A 27,367-nucleotide genomic window follows, 5' to 3' on the forward strand; every position below is an offset into this window, starting at 1 on the left:
AAATTTTTTAATCAAAGCTAATCTTTATTGGCTTATAGTGAATATTTTAAAGTGTAACGCAGGGGCGCCTGGGTGACTCAGTCATTAGGCGTCTGCCTTCGGCTCGGGTCATGGTCCCAGGGTCCTGGGATTGAGCCCCACATCAGGCTCCCTGCTTGGGGGGAGGCCTGCTTCTCCCTCTCCTACTCCCCCTGCTAGTGTTCCTGCTCTCGCTATGTCTCTCTCTGTCAAATAAATAAATAAAATATTTAAAATAAATAAGGTGTAATGCATTTTTGCCAAGAAGTACTGTTCATTCAGAACTTGGCTATACTATAGAAAATGATAATTTAGGAAGATAATTTCCAGCATCTAGTATAATGCAGGGCATACAGTGAATATGTTTCTAACTACATGATTGAGATAAAACTAAGGAAAAACAACAGGACAAACATGGAACATTTTTTCTAATTAATGAATAACCCTGACTTTGAAAATTTCAAAGAAAAAACATTTAGCTCAGAAGTATATTAAATCACGGGGTGCCTGGGTGGCTCAGTCCTTAAGCGTCTCCCTTCGGCTCAGGTCATGATCCCAGGGTCATAAACCTGGGATCGAGCCCTGCATTGGGCTCCCTGCTCAGCGGGAAGCCTGCTTCTCCCTCTCCCACTCGCCCTGCTTATGTTCCCTCTCTTGCGGTCTTCCTCTCTGTCAAATAAATAAAATCTTTTTTAAAAAAAAGTATATTAAGTCTATTATGACAAAGACAAATCATTGAAGTCCAAATTAAATATTCTACATCAAATCTCTTGAAACAAAAAACACTGAGATTTCTGGGATTATCTTTTCTCCTCAGTTCATTCTTACTACCAGTACCTCTAAGTATATATCTTTGTTAGGAGTGCCTGGGAGGCTCAGTTGGTTAAGCATCTGCCTTCAGCTCAGGTTATGATCCCAGGGTTCTGGGATCAAGCCCCGTGTGGGGCTCCCTGCTCAGCAGAGAGCCTGCTTCTCCCTCTCCCTCTGATGCTCCCCCTGCTTGTACTGTCTTCTCTCTCTCTCTGTCAAATAAATAAATAAAATCTTTTTAAAAATCTTCATATCTTTGTAAATGTTATTGATTGGTAATTTTTTTTTTTTTTAAAGATTTTATTTATTTGAGAGAGAGAGAATGAGAGAGAGAGAACACCTGAGAGGGGATAGGGTCAGAGGACGAAGCAGACTCCCTGCCGAGCAGGGAGCCCGATGCGGGACTCGATCCTGGGACTCCAGGATCATGACCTGAGCCGAAGGCAGTCGCTTAACCAACTGAGCCACCCAGGCATTGATTGGTAATTTTTGAACTATCTGTGTTTGCCTACCATTTAATGCTAATCAATGAAAAAGGAAAAATCAACTGTAATTTCATATTAGACAGTTGAGTCAAACTTTTTTTATTTTTATTTTTTTTTAAGATTTTATTTATTTGACAGAGAGAGACACAGTGAGAGAGGGAACATAAGCAGGGGGAGTGGGAGAAGGAGAAGCAGGCTTCCTGCTGAGCAGGGAGCCCCATGCAGGGCTCGATCCCAGGACCCTGGGATCATGACCTGAGCTGAAGGCAGATGTTTAATGAATGAGCCACCCAGGCGCCCCTGAGTCAAACTTTTTTTAAATGTTTAGAATATTAAGTGACAAAAACGCTGAAAAAATGAGCTCTTCGTTTTGCAGATCTAATGGACCTAATGCAGCCTTTTTCTCTTTCTGTCCCTTACCATTTCCATGCCTCTTGACTCTGCATAGTTCCTAAAAGCCACAACTTGCTATTTTAAACATATTTTGCTTTTTAACTCTTGTCAGGAACATCCTTTGAAAAATTGTGGAATTTTTTTTTAGGTCCATGATGAAGTTTTTTCAATCCCTCTTCAGTAGCCCAGGTATTTAAAATGTCATTAAAGTTTAGAATAATAAATGAAAAAAATCTGACTCTAAGTTGGAATTTTAACATTTAAGCATTAAGCGTTATAAAAAATAATAATTAAGGGGAGGGTTTTTTTTTTTAATATTAGGATCTGTTTCATTCCAGTCTTGAAAAATAACATTAAAACTTCATGTATTGGGGCACCTGCCTGGCTCAGTCAGGAGAGCATGCAACTCTTGATCTCCGGGTTGTGAATTCGAGCCCCAGGTTGGGTGTAGAGATTACTTAAAAAAATAAAATCTTGGGCGCCTGGGTGGCTCAGTTGGTTAAGCGACTGCCTTCGGCTCAGGTCATGATCCCGGAGTCCCGGGATCGAGTCCCACATCGGGCTCCCTGCTTGGCGGGGAGTCTGCTTCTCCCTCTAACCCTACCCCCTCTTGCACTCTCACTCTCTCTCTCTCTAATAAATAAATTTTAAAAATCTTTAAAAAAAAAATGTTAAAAAAAAAATAAAATAAAATCTTAAAAAAAAAAACTTCATGAATTAAAATATTTTTCTCTTTTTTTAAGACTTTATTTATTTGACACAGAGAGAGAGAGCATACAAGCAGAGGGAGCAGCAGAGGGAGAGGGAGAAGCAGGCTCTCTGCTGCCCAGAACCCTGGGATCATGACCTGAGCTGAAGGCAGATGCTTACCAACTGAGCCATTGAGGCGCCCCAATAAATTATTTTTCTTACTAGCTGTCATTACTCTTGAGATTCTAATAGAGTGAAATAAGTTACTATATCTGATACAAGTAATTTCCTGATCTGAAGGAATAACTGATTTCAAGGTTGCTTGCTTCATTTATTTCTGAGCATTATTACCTGAAATGACATTGTTTTTTGTTTTTGTTTTTGTTTTTTAAGATTTTATTTATTTATTTGACAGAGACACAGCTAGAGAGGGAACACAAGCAGGGGGAGCGGGAGAGGGAGAAGCAGGCTTCCTGCGGAGTAGGGAATGACCTGAAATGACATTGTAATAAGATCCTGTAATTATATAGTTTAAGAATCACCATTAAAGTGACCGTAAGGTTCAATACTATAGGCTAGGTTCTATATGAAAACTGAGGATGATATTGTTTTTTATTGTATTCAGAACTTTTAGAATTTATAGAAAGAGCTCCCTGTGCTTTAGATGAAAAATGTTGTACTTTGGCACATAATTGGTACAATTCATGGGTGATATTCTAGATAAAAGTTTGTCGTTCACTAATGATAATGGGCCAGGTTATTCTGGGTATGTGTAAACTCTAATATAGGTATTTTTAAGTACTCACGAATTTAGACCTGAAGATATTATCTTCTTTTATGTAAGTCTACCAAGATTTAATTTCTTCTATAAGAGCAAAACTTAGGGGCACCTAGATGGCTCAGTCTGTTAAGCCTCTGCCTTCACTGATCTCAGGGTCCTGGGATCAAGCCCCACGTCAGGTTCCCTGCTCAGCCAGGAGTCTGCTTCTCCCTCTCCCTCTGCTCCCCTCCACCTGCTCATGCTCTCTCTCTTTCAAATAAATAAATAAAATCTTAAAAAAGAGCAAAACCCTACATACACAGCAAATCTTGTCAAGTAAAAATGTTTATTGTACTGATTGGTAGAACCTATCTTATTAGTTATATAGAAACAGGATGATAGTAATATGTAATAACTTTCTGAATTAAAGTAATTGAAAAATTAAAGTAATGTAAATAGAATATTTGACCTGCAGCATAACCAGATCCATGAAATAGGGAGACAATTTTAGTGTCATTTCTTTCTTGGAAGGATCACTCTCATCCTTGCAAGAATATTTGTTTTTTATAGTAATTATGTATTGACAGAAAAGAGTAAAATTCAGCTAAGAATCCCATTGTGTACAAAGTTAAAATATTATTTGGGGCGTTTCTATATCCCAGCCAAGCCCCTATAACAGTGCTTTGTTAATTTGTTTATAAGTCTTCCTCTCATTCATTCATTCAACTTGTGGGTAATCCCACATAATGATTAATGTTCCTACACCTTGGCCATGTAATAGCCACTTGCTGTAATAAAGGACCTCCCTGTAATAGGAGAAGCAAGCCACACTCTCCGAAAATATTTTTGTTCAACTGCTGTTGTTAAAACCCTTCTCTCAGTCCACTACCCCCACTTCACCTCCTACATCTGGGCCCCAATCATAACATATATTTTATTTTAACATTTCATTCATGCACAATTATCTAGCACTCACACATAGAGCAGGAGTTAGGCAAAAGGGAGCTTATTTCATGACTTCTTTGTCTGTTAAAGCAGGTCTTATTTTACTTTTCAGTTTGCTACCAAATCCCTTACCTTCAAGAGTTAATTTTTTTTTTTTTTTTTTATGTATTTGGTTCAACAGGAAAACTGTGGTATGTCTGTGTGTAATGGTAAAATATATATCCTGGGTGGAAGACGGGAAAACGGAGAAGCCACAGACACTATTCTCTGTTATGACCCTGCAACAAGTATCATCACAGGGGTGGCCGCAATGCCCAGGCCAGTGTCCTATCACGGCTGTGTGACTATACATAGATACAATGAAAAATGCTTTAAGCTCTAAAGCCAGGATACCTCACCCAAGAAGCCACACTGATCCAAAATGAGAGGCTCTAAGAACTCCAGAGTGGGAACTTGACATATCTCCTTTGTGCCATGTACACAAAAAAGTAAAAATAGTAATTGTGGTGCCTTTCCCCCTGAAGTATCAATCTTTCAAACTGTAATAAAGCCTTTCCTGTAATTGGGAAAAAAAATTTGTTGTTGTTGAAAGTAATAGTGGTTATTGCTTGGGTTTTGAGAGTATACCTTTGTAAGTATTTGTAAGAAACTCATGTGGAGTAGGAAATAATGTCTGCCTGTGTAACTTTTAGGAACTTGTGAATGGTTTCTCCATTTATATATGTTTATCTGTAAGCCTGTATGTTCCTTATTTTGTCATACATGTATAGAAAATTGCATGACTTAGGCTCCATTTAGGTTGACTCACATAATGCTTAGAATGCTTACAAAGGGAGGAAGTCAGTTTAAAAAATCTTTTTCACTAAAAATATATCCAAACTGATTAATTTTATTGAAGGTTTTTTTTTTCAGTAATTGATAAAAATGTAATGACAACAATTTGAGTATTATAAAATACTGAATTATCATGACTTCTTAGAATTGCTTATATTAAACGTATTTTTGGAAGAACATTGGGTAGGAGATAGAAAAGCAAGTGCCCCTAAAATGCAGATTAAAATTATAGGTTAATTCCTAAGAAAAAATTATGTAAGACCATTGAAGGGAAAAACGATCCACTGTGGCTCTCAAAGTACTTATGTATCATCTCTAAATCCTCTAAGGAAGCACCTTTTCTTGAACCTGGCAAGAGAGTCGAAATCCATTTTGTGATACTATTTTGTAGAAAACAAGGACAGGTTTTCTCCCTAGCCCAGTAGGGTTTGACTTCATTAGTATGGTGCTTTGGGTGAGGACCTCTTCCCTGGTTATCCTCCTTTCCTGTGAACAGGAAAAATGCTGGAGTCTCCACTCTTGAGTTGCCTTTAAAGGATAAAGCAGGGACCACCTATCAGTGGGTCCATTTTTTAGCTATCCAAAAAAACTAACAGTGGTATTCGCAGTCTTTTAAGATAAACCTTTCAGTTGGTACCAATTGTGGAAAATCCTGGTCAACATGCTCAAGCTTCTCTACAACAAATTGCCTTTGTCTGGGTTTTTCAACTCCAGTTTATAAGCTTACTGGTTTTCAGAGAGGAATATAAAATTTTTTCTAAGGCAAATGGAATGGCAGGAACTGTAGTATAAGTGATTACTGTTATTCCTGGGTGAACATATAATTCACCACATTTTAGGGATGTTCCAGGGCTGTACCAGGTAGCCTGCTGGGTTTCGGCTGCCCAGGCACTATTGTTGTCTCACATAATTATATACTCCTTGTCACAGGAGAGATGATGCAAATGTGTGATTATAGTGCCACCAGATTTCTGTTAAAACCAAGTTAGTAATAAAAAAAACCTAACATAGATAAACCATTTTGTTTTCTCATCTCAGAAGGATACAGAGATTTCTAAAAACTATATGGCATCAATGCCAATTTAGCTGGAATCTGAATTCTGAGGAAAATTCTAAAGATCTTATAAATGTTTAGGGAATTAAATTTTTCAAATCATAATTTGGAAATGATATGTACCTTTTTCTGATAATTGTCAGAGCAATTCAGGAAATAATTTTCTATCATTTTAGTTGAAAGACCATTGTAAATACAATTGGGATACTTGTTTTAATTCTAAAGTAAACATCTGCAATATACCTTTTGTAGATAATGGAACCTATTTAGTTCAGAGATTCTTTGCGGTAGATGAGATAATGTATGAGAAAAGTGTTTTGTAAATGCTGAGGATTATACAAATGACACTTGTTATTTTCATGTCTATTTGTAAGATCATGCCCATCCATAAATACAGACACTTCACACACAAACTTTCTCAAGATCACTTGTATTGTAGTACTTTTGTCTATTGTAAAAGTATTAAGTATTTACTTGTATTTCTTTATACATTTATTTTTAATATCCATGTGTTTATTGTACTAAATTTGAAATGAAATCCTATAAAACAATTTGTTTAAACATAGACCTCATGACAATATTGTTTAATTTTTTTCTACGTAATTTAAAGCTACATGAATTAAGCCACCAAAAACTTAGCTTGAATCCTATGAAATTAACAATTTTTGAAATTACTCAACTGGTATTTTAATATCCTTTAACTATTTATCTTCCTTTACCGATTGTTGATAAGTAATGGTGTTAGCATTGATAAAAGAATTTTAGGGTATAATTAGTATACCAAAAGGGATTCATCAACCAAATTGTGTCAGATTATATTCATACTGTCATCGCATAGTTGACAGATTTCCTTTTGATAGGAGATGCTCATATAAGCCTTTGGGTTAGTATGTATGTATATACATGTATAGATAGATAGTATGGCCATGTACACACATATATACAAACACCAAGAATTTGATCAGTTTGTGATGATCAGAAAGTAAGAATTGGTTGACTTCATTAAATTCATTTCCGGAAGATTTTTTTTATTGAGACATTTCTATAATACTCTTTTACATTTGAAAGTACATGATGAGGGGCACCTGGCTGGCTCAGTCAGTAGAGTATGCGACTCTTGATCTTGGGGTCATGAGTTTGAGCCCCACATTGGGTGTAGAGATTCTTAAAAAAGTTTGAAAGTACATGAGTATTAGTATAATGACTTGTATACAGTCAGAATCTATGTAATACATAAATTTTCATGAGATCAGAAAACAAATTGGAGGTAGAGACAAGTTTGCTAAACCCATCTGTGATATCTCGGTGGGAAAAGGAATTCAAGTGTATGTTTTGTGGATTAACAGGAAAGTATACTTGTTTTTTGTTCATGAACGTGTGTTTTCCTATTGATGAGTGGTCTAAATTTACAACAGTAGACCTTTGTTTTCAAATTTAATCTTCCCACTGACTACTGCACAGGTATGAAATAGCTTATTGAATCTTCAGTGACCTTTTGTTTCCCTAGATGACTGAAATATATTTACTCCATTTAAACCAGGTGGTAAGAAAAAAATGATGTAAATACTCAGGGAGGATATTAACTTGTCATTTTTGCCTATTTGGGGTGTTTAAAGTGCCATAACTATATAAACTTCATGATCCTAGAGTAAATTTAATTCGGTAAAGGGGCTTCACACAGGTGGTGGTTGAACATTCATTCTTTTATATTTAGAAAGATGAAAATGTTTTGTGGACTGATACATTTTCTCTTAGTGAATACGAATTGTTTATGTCTCTCTACTGTCATATACCCTTGTGAAACTCAGGAAAGACAAAGGTTCAGTTATACTACTTTTGTCAATACGCAAACCAGGTGTGTATTTTTTTTTTTTCCTGTTGTCTGGATATGGCAATAGATTTTTTTAAAAAAAGAATTGCTGTGAGAACCCAAACATGAAAAGAGAGGGTTTGAATTGTTGTGTGTGCCTTTCGTGTCTTGAGATTTATATGTGGAAAAGACATCTCCAGAGTGTATTTTCAAAGAGAAGAGAGAGCTATTTATGTGGTGCCAAGTGATAAGATAATGTCTCTTAAAGGTTTCCTATGGAAGCCTTTATTTGACTAAACTCAAGACACCAGTTAACCTCAACATAATTTTGGCCTTACTAGAATTTCTTGTGCATTATATTGAAAGCCAGGTTTACATCACCTCACCCCATTATTCTTTTTAGTTAAATAAACAAATTCGCCATATCAGGTAACCAGAATGGGGGCAATTTGGTTGGCCTTTAAGTAGGTTTGACTAGGTAGCTCTACTTACTGTCACATCTAATGCTAGACATCAGAAAGCACTTGAGCCAGAGTGTGAACTGATAATTCCAGAGACATTTTCAACATATTTCAGACATTTTTTAATGTTTTTTATGACTGTTACATTTGTGTGATTGCCTTAGATATTAAATTTACTTAGTGCTAAAGATGATCATCATAAATAATTTTTTTAAAACAGCAGTAGTCATATAACTTATTTTATATATTGTTCCAAAGAAAAAGAATTTGTTCTAATGTTTTCAAAATAACTGCATCTGAATTTGTTTATGTGCCTTAAGTTCTCTAGTGCTATTTCAACTTTTGTTTTCATACTAAATGAAGCTTACCTTAGATGAGTTTCATATTGGTTTCCTACAGAGTAAGTAAACTCCCCTTCTTAAATTTTTTAATAAGCACCATGTGGTTGCTTGGCAGAATGAGAATATTAAGAAATGTTGTTGACTGTTTGGAGTTTTATTATATTTGAGGGTTTTGTTTTTGTTACCAAGGTGCTTTTTAAGATATTCAGACAAACATCTAACATTGATGAAACATTTGAAAACATCATTTGCAATATCTACATCTAATGTCAGAAAAGTAAATGTACTTATTTTTGTTCCATCCTTATGTACAATTTTTTTCCTTCTATAGTCTTTTTTATTTCCTGAAAGTTCTTACTCTTGCTGTCCCCATCATCCCTCCCCGCCCCCAGTTTCTTTATTTAAATTATTGAGAATTTCTGGAGCTAAGACAACAATTACAGAGTTGAAAAAAAGCATAATATGCTTTACAACTTGTATAGACCTATGGCAGCCAAATGTCATTGGCTTTCAGTGAGAGGCTCCAAGAATTCACAGTGAAAAAAAATGCTTTGTCATTTGTTCTCAATTTGGTTGTAGCACAGTAATACTTAATGTCTTGTTTAGATATACTTTGTGCATAGTTTAATTTTTGTAAAGTTGTATCTAATAAAATGTCCTTTAACCATTATTATTTGACTATACAGTTGTATTAAATTTTGTTTACCAAAAACTTGTTGTTTTGTTTTATTTTAAATACATCCAAATGAGGGGTGCCTGGGTGGCTCAGTCGTTGGGTGTCTGCCTTTGGCTCAGGTCGTGATCCTGGGATGGAGCCCCACTTAGGGCTCCTTGCTCAGTGGGAAGCCTGCTTCTCCCTCTGCTGCTTCCCCTGCTTGTGTTCCCTCTCTGTCTCTCTCTCTGTCAAATAAGTAAATAACATAAATACATCCAAATGGTTGTGCAAAAAAAAGGGATGGAGGAAAATTCATATTAATATATGTGCAAATTTACTGGTATGTCCATAAAGTAACTAGAAGAATAAACTAAAACATTGGTGTATATGAAGAAATACGGTGGCTGAGGAGCAAGTAAAAAGGAAACACCCCTGCATACTCATTATATAATTGTATGTAATTATGTATAAATATGCATATAATCAATGTTTTAGTCTGAACCACATGGAAGTGTTACCTATCCACAAAAAAAATTTTAATTACCAGAAAGTTACCCATAATGTGTACTCTAGTGTTCTTTGATTTGACTCTCAAAAGTACCCCTGTAGTGATATTAAGAGTAAAGGACTTAAGAAATTTTCTTTCAGATGTCAAAGAGAGGGCATATTACTTATGGGAGAGGCAATGTCTGATTTTACATTAACAAAAGTAAAATTTTGAGAAGATAACAAATAACGTTATAGAAGCATGTGGCTTAGCTTTTTATGCTTAGTTTTTAAATTGTGCCATAAAAATGGCAAGTTAGAGTGCTTCTTAAATAATAAATGCTAACAATTTTTCCTTTGACTCAATTCCTTTGTAGCAACACCTGGAAAGTGCATTGGCTTCATCAGAACTGATTCCAACCAGTGCTCTACCATAAAGCCATTTAACCCCTGAACCATACTTTCCTTATTCTAGGACAGGTCATGATCCCCACTTCACAGGCTTGTTGTAAGAAGATGAGCTAAGGGGACGTGTGTTAAAGGGTGAATAGTTCTGGCACGGAAGAGAACATAAATGTTGGCTCCTTGTCCATGCAGGTGGTTTAGGACAAAAATGCAATACGTAAAAGTAGGGAAGGAGTTGAAAAAATAAAAAGTATTTGTTAGCTTAAAGTTGGAAAACCATGGACAATGGTTAAGGAATAGAAGCCTCTTGTAATTTCAATTTTATCTTTAAAAATCACCTGCACTCTTGAGGCGCCTGGCTGGCTCAATAGGTAGAGCATGTGACTCTTGATCTCAGGGTTGTTGAGTTCAAGCCCCATGTAAAACATAAAGAGCTTACTTTATTTTTTTTTTAAGATTTTATTTATTTGAGACAGCACAAGCAGGGGGCGGTGGTGGGGGCAGAGAGAGAGGGAGAAGCAGACTCCCCTGCTAAGCAGGGAGCATGACTCAGGGCTCAATCCCAGGACCCTGGGATCATGACCTGAGCTGAAGGCAGACACTTAACCAACTGAGCCACCCAGGTGCCCCGGGTAGAGCTTACTTTAAGGAAAAAAATCATCTGCACTCTTAATAGAACGAGGGAAAAAATGGGCTAAACCTGCCTTCTGCTTCTCTGATATTAACCATTGATGGAGATTCAGAAAATCAAAAGGCATGGTTTTCCTCCTAATTTTGTTGAGGCCTTTATTTTTTGTTTATATTATATAACGTTTTGACATCTTGGGGGAACTTTGCTGGGAGAAACTGCCCTTCCTAAAACTAGCTAATTCCTGGAAACAGTAACCAACTTGTCAGTGAACCTACGTTTCATATATAAATCAAACAATCTTTCGTCCATACCCCCAGGCACCTCCTTTAATTCTCACACACCAAGCCAATATTTTCCCTACCCTGAATCACTCCAGGGCCAGGTACCAGACAACTGTGAACAGCTCCTCTGTCCTGAAGCCTGCCGGAATTATTAAAACTAGCCAGTCTTAAACTGTACACCCTGTCCTGCCTTGACTTCCTCATGGAAACGCCAATAAAAGCTCTAGCATATGCTCTCCCCTCATTTCTTTTTGCCTCCTGACAATGGTGCTTTCTCTGTGGCCCTGCATGACATGGAGGAACCATGAGTAACATTAAACTTTTATCTCAATGGCACTGACCTCTTTGTATTGTCACTCAGTCACCTTTATAAATTAAGACTCACAAAGCACAGAGGGACTTAATGTTTTAGGGGGTAAAAAAGCACCAATTTCTGTTTTTTATGGCAATACAAGAGCCTGTTCAGAATAGACCTTAAAACAGGATTTTTGAGTCATAGTTTGATAAACATAATAATCAGTACATATGTACTGCAACCAAAGCGCTAAAGAGGAATCAGTCCAAAGAGTCCAGGCTTTGAGCACTGATACCCTTTTATTTAGAGAAAGTACAGTAAAGGGAGGCATCTTGTCCAAATGGAAGAAGAAAAGGAGATTTTAAAAGATCACATGGAGGGGTGCCTGGGTGGTGCAGTTGGTTAAGCCTCAACTTGGTTTCAGCTCAGGTCATGATCTCATGGATCATGGAATCGAGCCCCAAGTCAGGCTCTGCCGTCAGATTCTCTCCCTCTGCCCCTCCTCCCACTCTCACACACACACTCTCTCTCTCTCGAAGGAAGGAAGGAAAAGGAAGGAAGAAAGAAAATCAAATTTATTTGTTCAGGGGCACCTAGGTGGCTCAGTCATTGGGCGTCTGCCTTCGGCTCAGGTCATGATCCCGGGGTCCTGGGATTGAGCCCCGCATCGGGCTCTCTGCTCTGCCGGGAGCCTACTTCTCCCTCTCCCACTCCCCCTGCTTGTGTTCCCTCTCTCTCTGTGTCTCTCTCTGTCAAATAAATAAATAAAATCTTTAAAAAAAAAATTTATTTTTTCACACACACTCTCCATCCTACTGGGATTTGGTGGATGATACCAAAGATGGTAGGGCTTTATAGGAATTCAGTGTCCACACGTGTACAACAGAAGAGGTAAAACAAAAGAGAAAGCAAAAGCAACGCTTCAGAAAGCTTTCGAGTATGGTATGGCAGCCATGGAAATGGGCCTGGCCAGCCTCCAACTACAGGGAGCATAACTGACCAAATAATGCCCCAGCTGCTGGCTTTGAAGTCCATCTCGCATTTGCACAGAGGCCATGCATCCCACCAGCTGCTCCCAGCCAATGCCATGTGGCAGGGCTACTTAAGGCACATGTGTTCCTGAAAGATAGGTCTCTCCTTTTCGTTTCTTTTCTCTCCTTCTTCTCCTTCTTTTCCTTCTTCTTCTCCTCCTTCTTCTTTTTTTTTAAGAGGGGTGGGGGGTGATGGGCAGAGGAAGAGAGAGAATCTTACGCAGGTTCCCTACTCAGCGTGGAGCCCGACACGGGTCTCGATCTCACAACCCTGAGATCATGACCTGAGCGGAAATCAAGAGTCCAACACCTAACCAACTGAGCCACCCAGGTGCCCCGAGACAGGTCTTTCCTGATGGTGAATTTTGGCTCCATGCCTCCCATTCTAATTTGTACAGCCTTCATTAGGTTACATGGTAATGCAGGATGTTTCTATCCAACCTTCTTTCCCTCTTCCCTTCACTTGCTTTTAGCATCTAACGGCTCTCTCCCCATGTTTTCCCTCACAGAGCATTTCCTTGCATGTCTTCATTAAAATCTTTGCATATTTGATCTCATCTTCTCAGAGGACACAGGACTGATTTATGTAGAAAAAAGTCCCTTGGGAATCATTGCCCTAATGATAAAGTTAGCACTGTGGAGCCACCCACTAATCCTGGTTTTCTGAAAAGTCCTAGTTGTCACACTTAGACTAGGCTCGGTGGCAACATAATGTGAAAATAGGTTTTATTTTATTTTTTTTAAAGATATTATTTATTTGACAGAGAGAAACTGCGAGAGCAGGAACACAAGCAGGGGGAGTGGGAGAGGGAGAAGCAGGCTTCCCACCAATCAGGGAGCCCCATGCGGGGCTTGATCCCAGGACCCTGGAATCATGACCCAAGCCGAAGGCAGATGCTTAACAACTGAGCCACCCAGACGCCCCGTGAAAATAGGTTTTAAAATCAACTGTTTATAGGGGCGCCTGGGTGGCTCAGTTGGTTAAGCGACTGCCTTTGGCTCAGGTCGTGATCCTGGAGTCCCGGGATCGAGCCCCGCATCGGGCTCCCTGCTCAGCAGGGAGTCTGCTTCTCCCTCTGCCCTCTTCTCTCTCGTGCTCTCTGTCTCTCATTCTCTCTCTCTCAAATAAATAAATAAAATCTTTAAAAAAAATTAAAAAAAATAAAATCAACTGTTTATAGGCACCTGGGTGGCTCAGTCATTAAGCGTCTGCCTTCGGCTCAGGTCATGATCTCAGGGTCCTGGGATCGAGCCCTGCATCGGGCTCCCTGCTCAGTGGGGAGCCTACTTCTCCCTCTCCCTCTGCTGCTCCCCCTGCGTGTGCTCTCTGTCACTCACTCTCTCTCAAATAAATAAATAAAAAATATTTTTTTAAAAAAGTCAACTGTTTACAAATGCCAGCTTTAACATTTACTACCTATACGTCTTTGGGTAAGATATTTAACCTTTCTGAGTTTCAGTTTCCCCCTTCCCACCTAGGCTTGGTTTGAGGATTAAATTAGAACGTAAAAGCACTCAGCACTGTTCATGGCAATGGTGCTTCATCAGGAATGGTAGTAATTAATAGTTTAGAGATTTCATTTGTTCATTTATTCATTTATTTGGCAAGCATTGGAGTCCTTGATGTGGATCGGGCAGAATGTTTCCTACTGGCATTGCAATGATGAATGTTACAGTCCCTGTTCTTAAGGTTTATAGATTGATAAGGGAAGCGGACATGTGAACAGATAAATTCTATATAGTGTGATAGAGGAAGTTATAGGCATTCCAGTTACCGAGAACTGTGTAAATAAGAATAAAGAATCATCAATTTTCAGAGTAAAGAGATTTTATGGTCTCTTCTTTCCAGTTGTGCCAAGCACTGAACAAGGTGCCATGGGATTAATACATCAAATGAGATAGACCCTGTCCTCCAGAAGCTTTCTGTCAAGTGAGGAACTGCATAGCAATCAGGGTAGGGCTGCTTGCTAAGACAAGGAAACATTGCACTAATGCCTGGGTTTCTTTGGTTGTGGCTTTTGGGGGGGGGGGGTTTGGCTTTTAAGTAGGCTCCACACCCAATATGGAGCTTAAACTCATAACCCTGAGATCAAGAGCCGCATGCTCTACTGAATGAGCAAGCCAGGCGCCCACTAATGCCCTGGTTTGTTGCATTTTTCACTTCTCATCTTGCGGCTTCCATATACCTACCATTCACCATGTTGTTGATAGCAAATTTGACATCCGACTCACAGTCTTGCTCTTAATTTTGATTTCTGCCATTATCCTGGGTAATTTATCCACTTCTTCGGCTCCAGTTATAACTGTATTTGAAGACTCCTAAATATAAATATTCAGTCAATATTCTTGTATCCAGATGTCTTTTTTTTTAAATTTAATATTTTTTAAGTAAGCTCTACAGCCACCACGGGGCTTGAACTAACCACTCCAAGATCAAGAGTTGCCTGCTCCACCAACTGCACCAAAAAGGCGCTCCTGCTTGTATCCAAATGTCTTTTAGAAATTTCTGCCTTAGTCTTTAATATGGGACTACTAGCACCTGAAACTCTAGAATCTCTTTCTCCAAAAACACTCACTTATCTTGTATTCTCTCTTCTGCAACAAATAGCAACAAAATCGCTTCTCAAAGACAGAAATCCAGAAGTAATTTTTTTCTGTTATTCAATCATGCATTCAAATATATATTGAGTATCTACCTTGTGCTTGGAATTCTTCCTCTTTGATATCTAAATCTGCCTATCTATCTATCTGTCCCTCCGTCTAGCTATCTTTCCATTCTCCCTCCCAATGTCTTAGTTCAGGCCTTCATCATCTCTTGTGTGGAAGAGCCTCCCAAATGGTTTGCCTAAGATCAAAGCTGGCATGTGACTGAAACCAAATATATCTGAATAAGGAATTTATTGGAAGGCAGTAAAGGCTCACAGAACTGATGAGAGAGCCAAGTATCAGACCTGGAAAACAGGCAGAAAAGAGCCATGAAGAAGGACACACAACAGTGATCTTTAAGCGGAAACAATCTGAATGGAACATCCCTGCCGATCCACCATAACTGCTAATGAATTTATCTTTACCTCATTTACTCCTTGATTGAAATCCCTGGTGGAAACGATCAATTGATTGACAGTAGTTCATATACCTACTGGTTGCTAAGGGTCAGGGAGAGAGATCTGAATTCTTTAGGGAGAGGAAGGCTTTGCTTCTTGCCAAAATAAATACAATATGGAATTCCCCAAATCTTGGAGGGGAGGCAGGGGAGTGGAATGCTTCATGGATTTACCAATCTCTGTGCCTTGGCTTTCTTCTTCTGGAATACATGACCTCCAGCTATCTCTCCCATTCTCTGAAAGAGTTTAGAATTCATCTCCTTGGGGGAAATCCCATGACCACTCTCTTCCCACCCCAGTCTGAGTTAGATGAGTTCTTGCGTATCCCCATTACCCCCTTTATATACCTCTGTCATGGTACTTTTCTGTTTATTTGACTCTTTACCTACCTCTCCCAGGTTATGGACTCTTTAAAATCAGGAACCATTTCTTATTTGGTGAAATCCAAGGATCTAGCCAAGAATCCAGTCCAAGGGAAAGGACGAGCTGGACTAAGAAGACTTAGTGGATAGTATCGGAAAGCCCCAGGTCACTGAAAAGTGAAAGAGAGAAGAGAAGGTAGAGCACCAGTGACAAATGACCTATTTTGAATATGCCTAGAACTGGAAAATCTCATCAATATATGTTAAATTATATTCCTAATGATTTCATAGCATCGTACATAACAGTGACTTCCCCTGACCTTATTATTAGGTTTTGGGTTTCTGTCTAAATTTAGGTTTGGAGCAACCCTTTCCTTGCTTCCGAGTCCAACTCAAACGCTGCCTCTTCTATAAAGCCTTTCCGATTTCCGAACGGATTTATTCTTCATTCCTTGAGGGCAAGGACCAAGTCTGTCTTATTAACCTAACTCTATTCCTAGGACCTGACAAAGTGCCTGGTACAGAGTAGGTAATGAATATTTATTTTATTGATAATCACTAGGGGAAGCATGAGGGGTATGTCAAAAAACAAAGGAATAGGGAAGTTTTAAAGCCTCCAAAATTTTTTAGCGGTCCCCAGTTTGGTTTACAGCTATTGCCCTCTTTTGTTATGCTAACTGGAAGTCTTAATTGATTGCTACCCAATCTTCTATTCCTGACTTATTCTGCTACTGATATCCCTACCCCCCACCTATTAACCCTACCCCCACAGCTACAATGATCCTGTTTTTATCAAAATGTTATAAATTACTCCCAGAATAGTGGTGTGAAGAGTTTTATGGACCCACACCCCAGCAAAACAACTGTAACTGGTGAAATGATTAAAAAAAAAAAAAAAAAGAAAAGAAACCATTTAAAGTCTCTAGAAATTGCCCTAAGGGCATATAGTAAGTGAAGAAACATTTATTCAAGAAAATCTACTGAAATTTAGTAAGAACAGACAGAGTCTGTAGCACTTAAGCCACCTCACATTCTTTTTTTTTTTTTTTTTTTTTTTTTAGATTTTATTTATTTATTTGACAGAGAAAGACAGCGAGAGAGGGAACACAAGCAGGGGGAGTGGGAGAGGGAGAGGGAGAAGCAGGCTTCCCGCCGAGCAGGGAGCCCGATGCGGGGCTCGATCCCAGGACCCTGGGATCATGACCTGAGCCGAAGGCAGACGCCCAACGACTGAGCCACCCAGGCATCCTGCCACCTCACATTCTTAACCTCACCCTCCCACCTAACTCAATGTGACAGAAGCTACACTCCAAGCCAGTGTGATCAAGAAGGTGAGGCTCATCCCAGTTTTCAGTCAAGAATATCTCTTTGGGAAGCGCAGGCCATTAGCATTCCTCATCCCCCACATCTCCGCGTTGCCTAGGCTGATTTCCAGGTAAATATCACTGAGAGGTGACGACACTCTTCCCCCAGCTCCCCGCTTGTATGTTAGAGGTTCCACCCCCAAAAAGACCGAGCAGACCAGAGGCTACCACCCCAACCCAGCACTCTGCTTGTAAAACTGACTATTTTATTTTATTTTATTTTAATTTTTTTTAAAGATTTATTTATTTATTTGAGAGAGAGAGAATGAGAGAGAGCACATAAGAGGGGGGAGGGTCAGAGGGAGAAGCAGACTCCCTGCCGAGCAGGGAGCCCGATGCGGGACTCGATCCCGGGACTCCAGGATCATGACCTGAGCCGAAGGCAGTCGCCCAACCAACTGAGCCACCCAGGCGCCCCTAAAACTGACTATTTTAAACAAGTGTGGGGAAGTTCAAACCTAAGGGAGGTCTTGAAAATCATGGTGGTGAGCCATTAAGAAGTTCCTGGTGACTCCAAGAGACCAATGAACAACATCACAGGCAAGCTAGTTTATCAGTGAGAACTAGATTAAGAAACCGGCTAAGAAGACCCTTCCTAGGATCAGAACAAACCTCAAAGACTGGGCTCAAAAATTAACCCTGCAAGGGCACCTGGCTGGCTCAATGGGAAGAGCATGTGACTCTTTTTTTTTTTTTTTTAAGATTTTATTTATTTATTTGAGAGCGAGAGAATGAGAGACAGAGAGCATGAGAGGAAGGAGGGTCAGAGGGAGAAGCAGACTCCCCGCTGAGCAGGGAGCCCGATGTGGGACTCAATCCAGGGACTCCAGGATCATGACCTGAGCCGAAGGCAGTCGCTTAACCAACTGAGCCACCCAGGCACCCTTTTTCTCTCTCTCTTTTTAAAGATTTTATTTATTTATTTGAGAGAGAGAGAGAATGAGAGACAGAGCATGAGAGGAAGGAGGGTCAGAGGGAGAAGCAGACTCCCCGCTGAGCAAGGAGCCCGATGCGGGACTCGATCCCGGGACTCCGGGATCATGACCTGAGCCGAAGGCAGTCGCTTAACCAACTGAGCCACCCAGGCGCCCGAGCATGTGACTCTTGATCTTGGGGTCATGAGTTTGAGCCCTATGTGGGGTGTAGAGATTACTTAAATAAATAAAACCTTAAAAAGAAAATTAACCCTGCAAAGGAGTAAAAATTAAATTGAACTTCATGAAAATTAAAAACTTCTGTGCTCCAAAGGATACTATCAAGAAACTGAAAAGACAATCCATAGAATTGGAGAACATATTTTCAAATCATATTATCTGATCAGGGATTTGTATCTAGAATATATAGTGTACGAGTTTCCTGGGGCTGCCGTAACAAAGTTCTATGGACTGAGTGGTTTCAACAACAAAAATGTATCGTGTCCCAGTTCTAGAGGCTGGAAGCCTGAGATCAAAGTATCAGCAAGGCTGGTTTCTTCTGCGGGCTATGAGGGAGAATATGTTCCATGCCTCTCATCTAGCTTCTGGTGTTTTCTGGCCATCTCTGGTGTTTCTTAGCTGCTGCTATATCATCCTGATCTCTGCCCTCATCTTCATATGATGATCTACCTGTGTGCTTGTCTGTGTCCAGGTTTCCCCCCTCCTTTTTTTTTTTTTTTTGATTTTATTTATTTATTTGAGAGAGACAATGAGATAGAGAGAGAGAGCACGAGAGGGGGGAGGGTCAGAGGGAGAAGCAGACCCCCCACTGAGCAGGGAGCCCGATGTGGGACTCGATCCTGGGACGCCAGGATCATGACCTGAGCCGAAGGCAGTCGCTTAACCAACTGAGCCACCCAGGCGCCCCTCCCCCCTTTTATAAGGATGCCAGTCATAACTGGATTAGGACCCACCTGAAGACTTCATTTTAACTTGGTTATATCTGTAAAGACCGTATCTCCGTAAATTCACATTCTGAGGCTTTGGGGGTTAGGACTTCATATCTTTGGAGGGAAGGGAGGCCACAATTCAACTCATAACTTACAGAGATCACTTAGAATTAAAACTAAAAATAAAGTAGGGGAGGGGAACCTGGTTGACTCAGTCAGTACAGTGTGTGACTCTTGATCTTGGGGTCATGAGTTCAAATGCCGCTTTGGGAGTAGAGTTTACTTAAAGTAGAATAAAATTAAGGGGCCCCTGACGGGCTCAGTCAGTAGAGCATGCAACTCTTGATCTCAGGGTCACGAGTTTGAGCCCCACACTGGTCATGGAGCCTACTTATTAAAAAATTAAATTAAGGGCGCCTGGGTGGCTCAGTTGGTTAGGCGACTGCCTTCGGCTCGGGTCGTGGTCCCAGGGTCCTGGGATCGAGTCCCGCATCAGGCTCCCTGCTCTGCGGGGAGCCTGCTTCTCCCTCTCCCACTCCCCCTGCTTGTGTTCCCTCTCTCGCTGTGTCTCTCTCTGTCGAATAAATAAATAAAATCTTTAAAAATAAAATAAAATAAAATAAAATAAATAAAAAATTAAATTAAGAAATAAAATAAAATAACCTAGTTCAAAAATGGACAAAAGATCTGAGTAGAGATTTCTCCAAGGAAGTTATACAAATGGCTAACAAGCACATGAAAGGATGCTCAATATCATTCATTATCAGGGAAATGCACATCAAAACCACCATGACATAGCACTTCATACTCACTAGAATGATTATAATAAAAAAGATAAGTTCTTTTTAGTTTAAATAAATTGAATTTTTTAAAAAGGCAAATAATGACAAATGTCGGCAAGAATGTGGAAAAAAATGGAATCCCCATATCGCTGCTGCTGAATATTTAAAATGATGTAGCTCCTTTATTTTTATTTATTTTTTTAAAAGATTTTATTTATTTATTTGACAGAGAGAGAGAGCGAGATAGGGAACACAAGCAGGCGGAGTGGGAGAGGGAGAAGCAGGCTTCCCGTGGAGCAGGGAGCCCGATGCAGGGCTCGATTCCAGGACTCTGGGACCATGACCTGAGCCGAAGGCAGACGCTTTACGACTGAGCCACCCAGGTGCCCCGATGTAGCTCCTTTAGAAAATAGTCTGGCAGGTCCTCAGATACTTAAACACAGAGTTACCATATGACCCGGCAATTCCACTCCTAGGTATATAACCAGAGAACTGAAAATGTATGTCCACACAAGAACTTATACAGCAGTGCTCATAACAGCATTATTTATAACAGCCCAAAGGTGGAAGCAACTCAAGTGTCTTATCAACTGATGAATGGACAAATAAAAAGTATCATATCCAGACAATGGAATTTTATTCAGAAATAAAGAGAAGGGAAGCACTGATACATGCTACAGCATGGCTGAATTTTTAAAACATTAGACTAAGTGAAAGAAGCCAGTCACAAAAGGCTACCTATTGTGCCATTCCATCCATGTGAAACATCCAGAATCGACAAATCTACAGAGACAGAGAGGTAGGTTCGTGGTTGCCTAGAGTTGGGGTGCTGGGGGCAAACAGAGAGTGACTGGCTGAAGGGCATGCAGTTTGTTTTGGGTGATGATATGTTTGAAAACTGATGGTGGTAATGGTTGCACAGTTCTGTGGATATATTAAAAACCACCAAATTGTGCACTTTAAATGGGTTAATTGTGTAGTGTTTGAATTATATCTCAATAAAGCTGTTAGATTTTTAAAATTCATGTACACTCTTTCCTTCAAGAAGCTCATCCTACCCAAAGTTGCTATCAGAACTGGAGTTGACAGTGAGAAAGAACAAAGATTCTTCCTTGTTTTTATCCTTGAAGACTAGAGACTTTGCCCAGAGCAGCATTTCCTTACATGGACAGGGAGCCAGATCTATGGATAGATAATTACAATGCTATGTGTGAAGACCCGTCATAGGGAGACAATAGGTATAATACGGCAAGCACGGGTTTTTTTTAAGCCAGATGGTCCTAGGTTTGAATCCCAGCTCTGCTACTACCAACCTCTTACTTCTTCAATAAATTGTGGGCAATAATAATGAGCATGGGACTCCTGAAGGGATCAAAGGAAATAATGTCATCAAACCACCCATCACAATGCCTAGCATGAGGCCGTGCCCAGCAGTGCTTCTCACACTTCTTTTTGCACAGGAATCACCTGGGGATCCTGTTAAATTGTAGATTCTGATACAATAGGTCTGGGGTGAAGCCTGAGAGTCCACATTTCTAACACGCTCCTAGGTGATGTCTCTAGTATTAGTTGAGGACCACAGTTTAAGTAGCAAGACTATAAAGTACCCTATGTATGAAGTGCCAAGGAGTATAGAGGAGGAAGCAGTAAATTAATTTTTAAGAGAATGGAAGGTCAGAGCTGGACTTTCCTTGAAGAACTGGTAAGGGAGTTTGCCAAGAATGAGAAGAATGACATGCATTCCAGGCAGGGGGAAGAGAATGAGTCAAGACCTTGCGCGTCCGTAGAAGCGGAAGGTGACTCTGGAAATAACTTCAGGAATGTGGGGGGCAGCAGCCAGAAACTGGGAAGGTACGTTGTAAATAATCTTAAACCTGACGTTAATGAGTTTTCATTTTAGCCAAGGCCAGTGGTTCTCAAAGTATGGTCCTTGATCAGCATCATCCCCAAATTTGTTAGAAAGGCACATTTTAGGGGGCGCCTGGCTGGCTCAGTCGGTAGAGCATGCAACTCTTGAGCTCAAGGTCATGAGCTGAAGCCCCACGTTGGGTGTGGAGCCTACTTAAAAAAAAAAAAAAAAAAAGAAATGCACATTTGAGGACCCACTCCAGACCTACTGAATCAAAAACACGGGAGGACGGCCCAGGAATCTGTTTGAACAAGTCCTTCAGGTAATGCAGATGCTAAAATTTGAGAACCCCTAGCCCTAAGCAAGGGGGGTGGGGCATTGGGAGGCATTTTAAATGGCAGAGATGGTCAGATTTCTGTTAGAGGAAGTTGGGCTGGCAGGTGAGATGCATTAGGTAGGGAGACCAGGAAGGCAACACACCAGTTAGGAGGTGCATGAATCCAGGTGTGAGAGAGTGGGCACCTGGCCCAGGGCAATGGCTGAGGGAGGAGAGGAGAGAGAATTAACCAAGAATTAAGAAGGTGGACTCAGTAACTAACACCTGGAGACCAATTAATTGGATGAGACTTGTGAGGGTAAATGCGGAGTAGAAGATTCCAGAGTTTCTATCTTAGACAACTGAGTTGATGGTGGAACTGCTAACCAAAATAGGGGAGAAAGGAAGAAAATAAGCTTTGGAGGGGAGAAAAACGAGTGTAACTGTGGTTAGGCTGAATTTTCTTCAGGGCCATGCAAGGAGAAATGTCTTAAAGGTACTTGAAAATAATGGTCCAGGTTCAGGATAGAGGCCTAAATTTATGGTCTAGATTAGAAACTCATTGGTATGTAAGGGGCAGTTCAAGCTGTACACATGGAGAAAATTATTCAAGAAATGAGAACTAAGGGGTGCCTGGGTGGCTCAGTTGGTTAAGTGTCTGCCTTTGGCTCAGGTCATGATCTCAGGGTCCTGGGATGGAGCCCTGCATCAGGCTTCTTGCTTGGCGTGAGCCTGCTTCTCCCTCTCCCTGCTGTTCCCCCTGCTTGTACTCTCTCTCTCTCTGTCAAATAAATAAATAAAATCTTAAAAAAAAAAAAAGATATGAGAACAGAACAATGACAAATGACATAGAAACCTTAGTATCTAGGCATTGGCAGAGAAAGAGAAGGAGGGGAAAGAGATTGAGAAAGAACTATCAGAGAAGTTGAGGAAAATCAGGAAAGAAACACATTGAAGAAATCTCCTGTGTCATACAAGAATGTCCTTGGCTAGAAATAATAGAAAACCGGGCTACAAGTTGTTTAAACAAAGGATATTTTTCTTACATAGCAAGTTGGCGGTCTAGACCTGGTACAGAGGATGAATACCATCATTAAAGACCCAGACTGCTGCTTTCTTTCGGCGCCACTATTTTTAAGGTGTTGGTTTATAATCTTATGGTTGAAGGATGGCTGCTGGACCTTCAGGAATCACATCCAAATTCAAGGGGACAGAGGGGCAACAATTCTCTTCCTTCTTTGGGAGTTCTTTTATTTAAAAAAAAATTTTTTTTAATTAACATATAATGTATTATTTGTTTCAGAGGTACAGGTCTGTGAGTCATCAGTCTTACACAATTCACAGCGCTCACCATAGCACATACCCTCCCCAATGTCCATCACCCAGCCACCCCATCCCTCCCCCCAGCTCCACTCCAGCAACCCTCAGTGAATCTCTTATGATTTGTCTCCCTCTCTGGTTTCATCTTGTTTCATTTTTCCCTCCCTTCCCCTACGATCCTCTGTCTTGTTTCTCAAATTCCACATATCAGTGAGATCATATGATGCTTGTCTTTCTCTGATTGGGGAGTTCTTTCATTCGTTGAACTGTGGTTTCATCTTGGATACTGAGTCACATGGTTACTTCTGGCTGCAGGGGAGGGTAGGAAATTGAGTGTTCAACTGTCCAGCTCCTATAGAAGGAGGCAAGGGAGAACAGGTCGAGAATGGATATGAAGTCTACCAAGTTGCTGTGTATATCACATCTAAAAGGAAAGAGTTCAGGGGGCCTGGGTGTCTCAGTCAGTTGGGTGTCTGCCTTCAGCTCCAGTCATGATCTCAGGATCCTGAGATGGAGACCCACCTCGGGCTTTCTGCTCGGCAGGGAGTTTGCTTCTCCCTCCCACTCTCCCTATGTGCTTTCCCTCTCTCTATCAAATAAATTTTAAAAATCTAAAAAAAAAAAAAGGAAAGAGTTCATGAAGGAGAGAGACAAGGTGACACAAGGGGAAGAGGAGAGGCACAGCTTCTTATGCCTTTGCTGTTGCATAAATAAATCTTTTATGCAAAATATAAATGGCAACATTGGGAGGCCTGGGTGGCTCAGTTGGTTAAGAGTCTGACTCTTGATCTCAGCTCAGGTCTTGATCTCAGGGTCGTGAGTTCAAGCCCCATGTTGGGCTCCACGCTGGGTGTGGAGCCTACTTAAAAAAAAAAAGTGTCAACATTGTACCAGCAGTATATATAGTCAAGGGTCACACAGAAGTTTTCCCAGCTTTTATACCCAATATTATGGGGGTTTGTTGCTTTGTTTTTTTACTTTAAAACAGACTGCCCGCATTTGGAGCTATGAAGACCCAAATTCATTCTATACACAAACTCTGACTGCTCAGATTCTCCACTTGGTCTTATCTACAATGACTACAATACAAAACAGCAGGGAAAATTCCCTGACAGTTTCTCCTCCTTTTGTTCCTTTTATAATGTGAACAATTCTTCTCTAGGCACATTTATGACTGTTCTGACATTATCTGCTGCTCAGTTGGGGAACACCAAATCTGGATGAGTTTACTCTGAACATATGAATGAGGCATTATATAAGCATAGAAGGAGAATCATAATGGTCATACAAAGTATAAGAGTTCGGAGATGTTTGGAGAATGAAAATTATTACCCATGTGGTTCGAATCAGTGCCAAGGTCAATTTGTAGAAGATTGCTTTTACCAGCGAAAATCCCCTGCTCACTCGCACTGGAGGAACTGAGATCTGATTACAGGGGTAACATCCCAAAATCTGCCATTGTGAAGGCAGATTAAGAGTTCCAACATCAGGGTCGACAGGATAGCACTCTCCACAGCAATTGATTTTTGAAACCTGATATATGCAACATTCTTTGTTTTGGCTCAGCTGAGGCCACCAGAGGCCTCTTATTATATTTGGCAATGAGGGCTATTTACAGTCAGGATTATACCTCTTGACTAAGGGCATTTGGGGGCATTTCTAGAACAGATGGATCATAAAATAAGAAGCCAGGAAAACATCATGATAAAAACTAGCAGAGGACAGGTGGCGCCTGGGTGGCTCAGTCGTTAAGCGTCTGCCTTCGGCTCAGGCCATGGTCCCAGGGTCCTGGGATCGAGCCCCGCATGGGGCTCCCTGCTTGGCAGGAAGCCTGCTTCTCCCTCTCCCACTCCCTCTGCTTGTGTTCCCTCTCTCGCTGTGTCTCTCCCTGTCAAATAAATAAATAAAATCTTAAAAAAATAACAAACTAGCAGAGGACCATACAAGTCAATACCATCAAGGAAATTAAAGGATATTAAAAATTATGTCAACCAATAAGCTCAGCACTTATTTATCTTTATTCAAAAACAATAAATAAATGAAAATATCTCAGTACTATATTAACTGGACACCTAAAAGCTAATTAAAAATATAAGAAAATGTAACCAAATTAAAACCAGAAGTCTTCAGGCTTTTTTTTTTTTTAAAGATTTTATTTATTTGACAGAGAGAGAGAGAGAGAGGGAACACAAGCAGGAGGAGTGGGAGAGGGAGAAGCAGGCTTCCCACCAAGCAGGGAGCCTAATATGGGGCTCGATGAGGGGCTCGATCCCAGGACCCCGGGATCACGACCTGCACCGAAGGCATCTAGATGCTTCACCAACTGAGCCACCCGGGAGCCCCTAAAGGTTTTTTATTTTTTAAGTAATCTCTGCACCCAATGTGGGGCTTGAACTCACAACCTGAGACCAAGAGTCACCCGCTCCACCGACTGAGCCAGGCAGGTGCCCCAATAATTGTTTATTTTTAACTGCCTGAGTGTAATTCCCAGGCATTAACTACAGTTTGCTTGGGGCTGTAAATAAGTGAGATTCTCATTTAAGAAGTCTAATTAGTATTGCAACCTGATAAGGGAACGCATTATCTTAAGGGCTCTGGGGTCCCACTCATGTTTTTTTTTTTTTTTTAAGATTTTATTTATTTATTTATTTGAGAGAGAAACAGCATGAGAGGGGCTAGGGTCAGAGGGAGAAGCAGGCTCCCTGCCGAGCCGGGAGCCTGATGTGGGACTCAATCCCAGGACTCCGGGATCATGACCTGAGCCGAAGGCAGTCGCCCAACCAACTGAGCCACCCAGGCGCCCCCACTCATGTTAATCTTAGGAAGGGTGGATGGTCTTTCCAGGGAATAGGCCAGGACACCTGAATCTCTGGGTCAGAGATTAGCAGCAATTTCCCATTTGAGCCAGTTTCGGCCTCAGGCAGAACTTTGAGTTCACCATCCTTCTCAGGCTTTCCTTGTTTCCCTGATTGTTGCTTTCAGTCTGCCCCCAGGGCCCCACACCCTTGGAGCCCGGCTAGGAGCTGTTTGGCACATCTCCCAGAGTGAGGCCCCTCCAACTACAGGCTCCTTTTCCTGGGTCAGTGTCACTACTCCTGGAACCTTCTTGACTAATGTTAATGACAGTTGCTTTTTTTCCCCATTAATGCACATTTAACATCCATATCTGCCTCTTTCCCCCCACACATTTACTAAGGAAGACACTGGTAAGCAATCTAGACCACCCATCTTGGGGCGCTTGGGTGGCTCAGTCAGATAAGCATCCGACTCCTGATTTTGGCTCAGGTCATGATCTCAGGGTCTTGGGATCAAGCCCCACATTAGGCTCTGCACTCAGTGGGGAGTCTGCTCTCTCCATCTCCCTCTGCCCCTCCCTGTACTCCCCTCCATGCTCTCTTTGTCTCGAAAATAAATACATCTTTAAATCACCCATCCCCCTTTCCCACTTGAGAGGCTATAAGAGATTACATAAATTATATTTTTTTCCTAAGAGTTGAAACTAAGTTTAAGCGTATTGCCAAAATCTCCCTGACCTCAGTCTAAGGAGATCAACCTTATTTAAATAAAACCGTTCCAAATGTAAAAGTTACTTAACATTTTAGTTGCCTTAGCTCTATCATTTTAATCTTATATACTTGGGAATAAGAGATCACCTCAGAAGTATGATTGTATCAGAAGCATGGAAACATAGTTAAGAGTTTCTCATACGTATTTAACCTGAATATTAATCTGTTTTTACTAGTTTTATCTAATCAGATAATGTACAAACAAATTTACCAAATAATTTTTAAATTCTTACCCATAGAAATTACACGTGTCAATTTAATTTTTTTTTTTTTCCTTTTTAGAGAGAGAGAGTGCACACACGAACAGGGTTGGGGGGCAGCACAGAGAGAGAATCTTGAGAATCTTTTTTTTTTTTTTTAAGATTTTATTTATTTAACACAGAGTGAGAGATCACAAGTAGGCAGGCAGAGGGAGAAGCAGGCTCCCTGCTGAGCACGGAGCCGGATGCTGGGCT

General features: G+C 40.6%; 1 protein-coding gene across 7 annotated transcripts in view; it reads left to right on the top strand.

Annotated features, from left to right (window-relative positions):
• The window catches only part of KLHL24 (kelch like family member 24), a 44,684-nt gene extending 35,413 nt beyond the window's left edge, over positions 1-9,271 (top strand). For 6 of the 7 annotated variants that reach the window (XM_034999677.1, XM_034999683.1, XM_034999681.1 and 3 more), the window contains one exon: positions 4,283-9,271. In XM_034999677.1, coding sequence (XP_034855568.1) covers positions 4,283-4,483 — 201 coding nt within the window. In that variant the 3' untranslated portion in view covers positions 4,484-9,271. The remainder of the gene's footprint in view (positions 1-4,282) is intronic. The other variant, XM_034999678.1, reaches the window with a different exon arrangement.
• Positions 9,272-27,367: the final 18,096 nt, after the last annotated feature.

Source organism: Mirounga leonina, unplaced genomic scaffold, assembly GCF_011800145.1.
Source record: "Mirounga leonina isolate KUSES-001 unplaced genomic scaffold, KU_Mleo_1.0 Mir_115, whole genome shotgun sequence".
NCBI lineage: Eukaryota > Metazoa > Chordata > Mammalia > Carnivora > Phocidae > Mirounga > Mirounga leonina.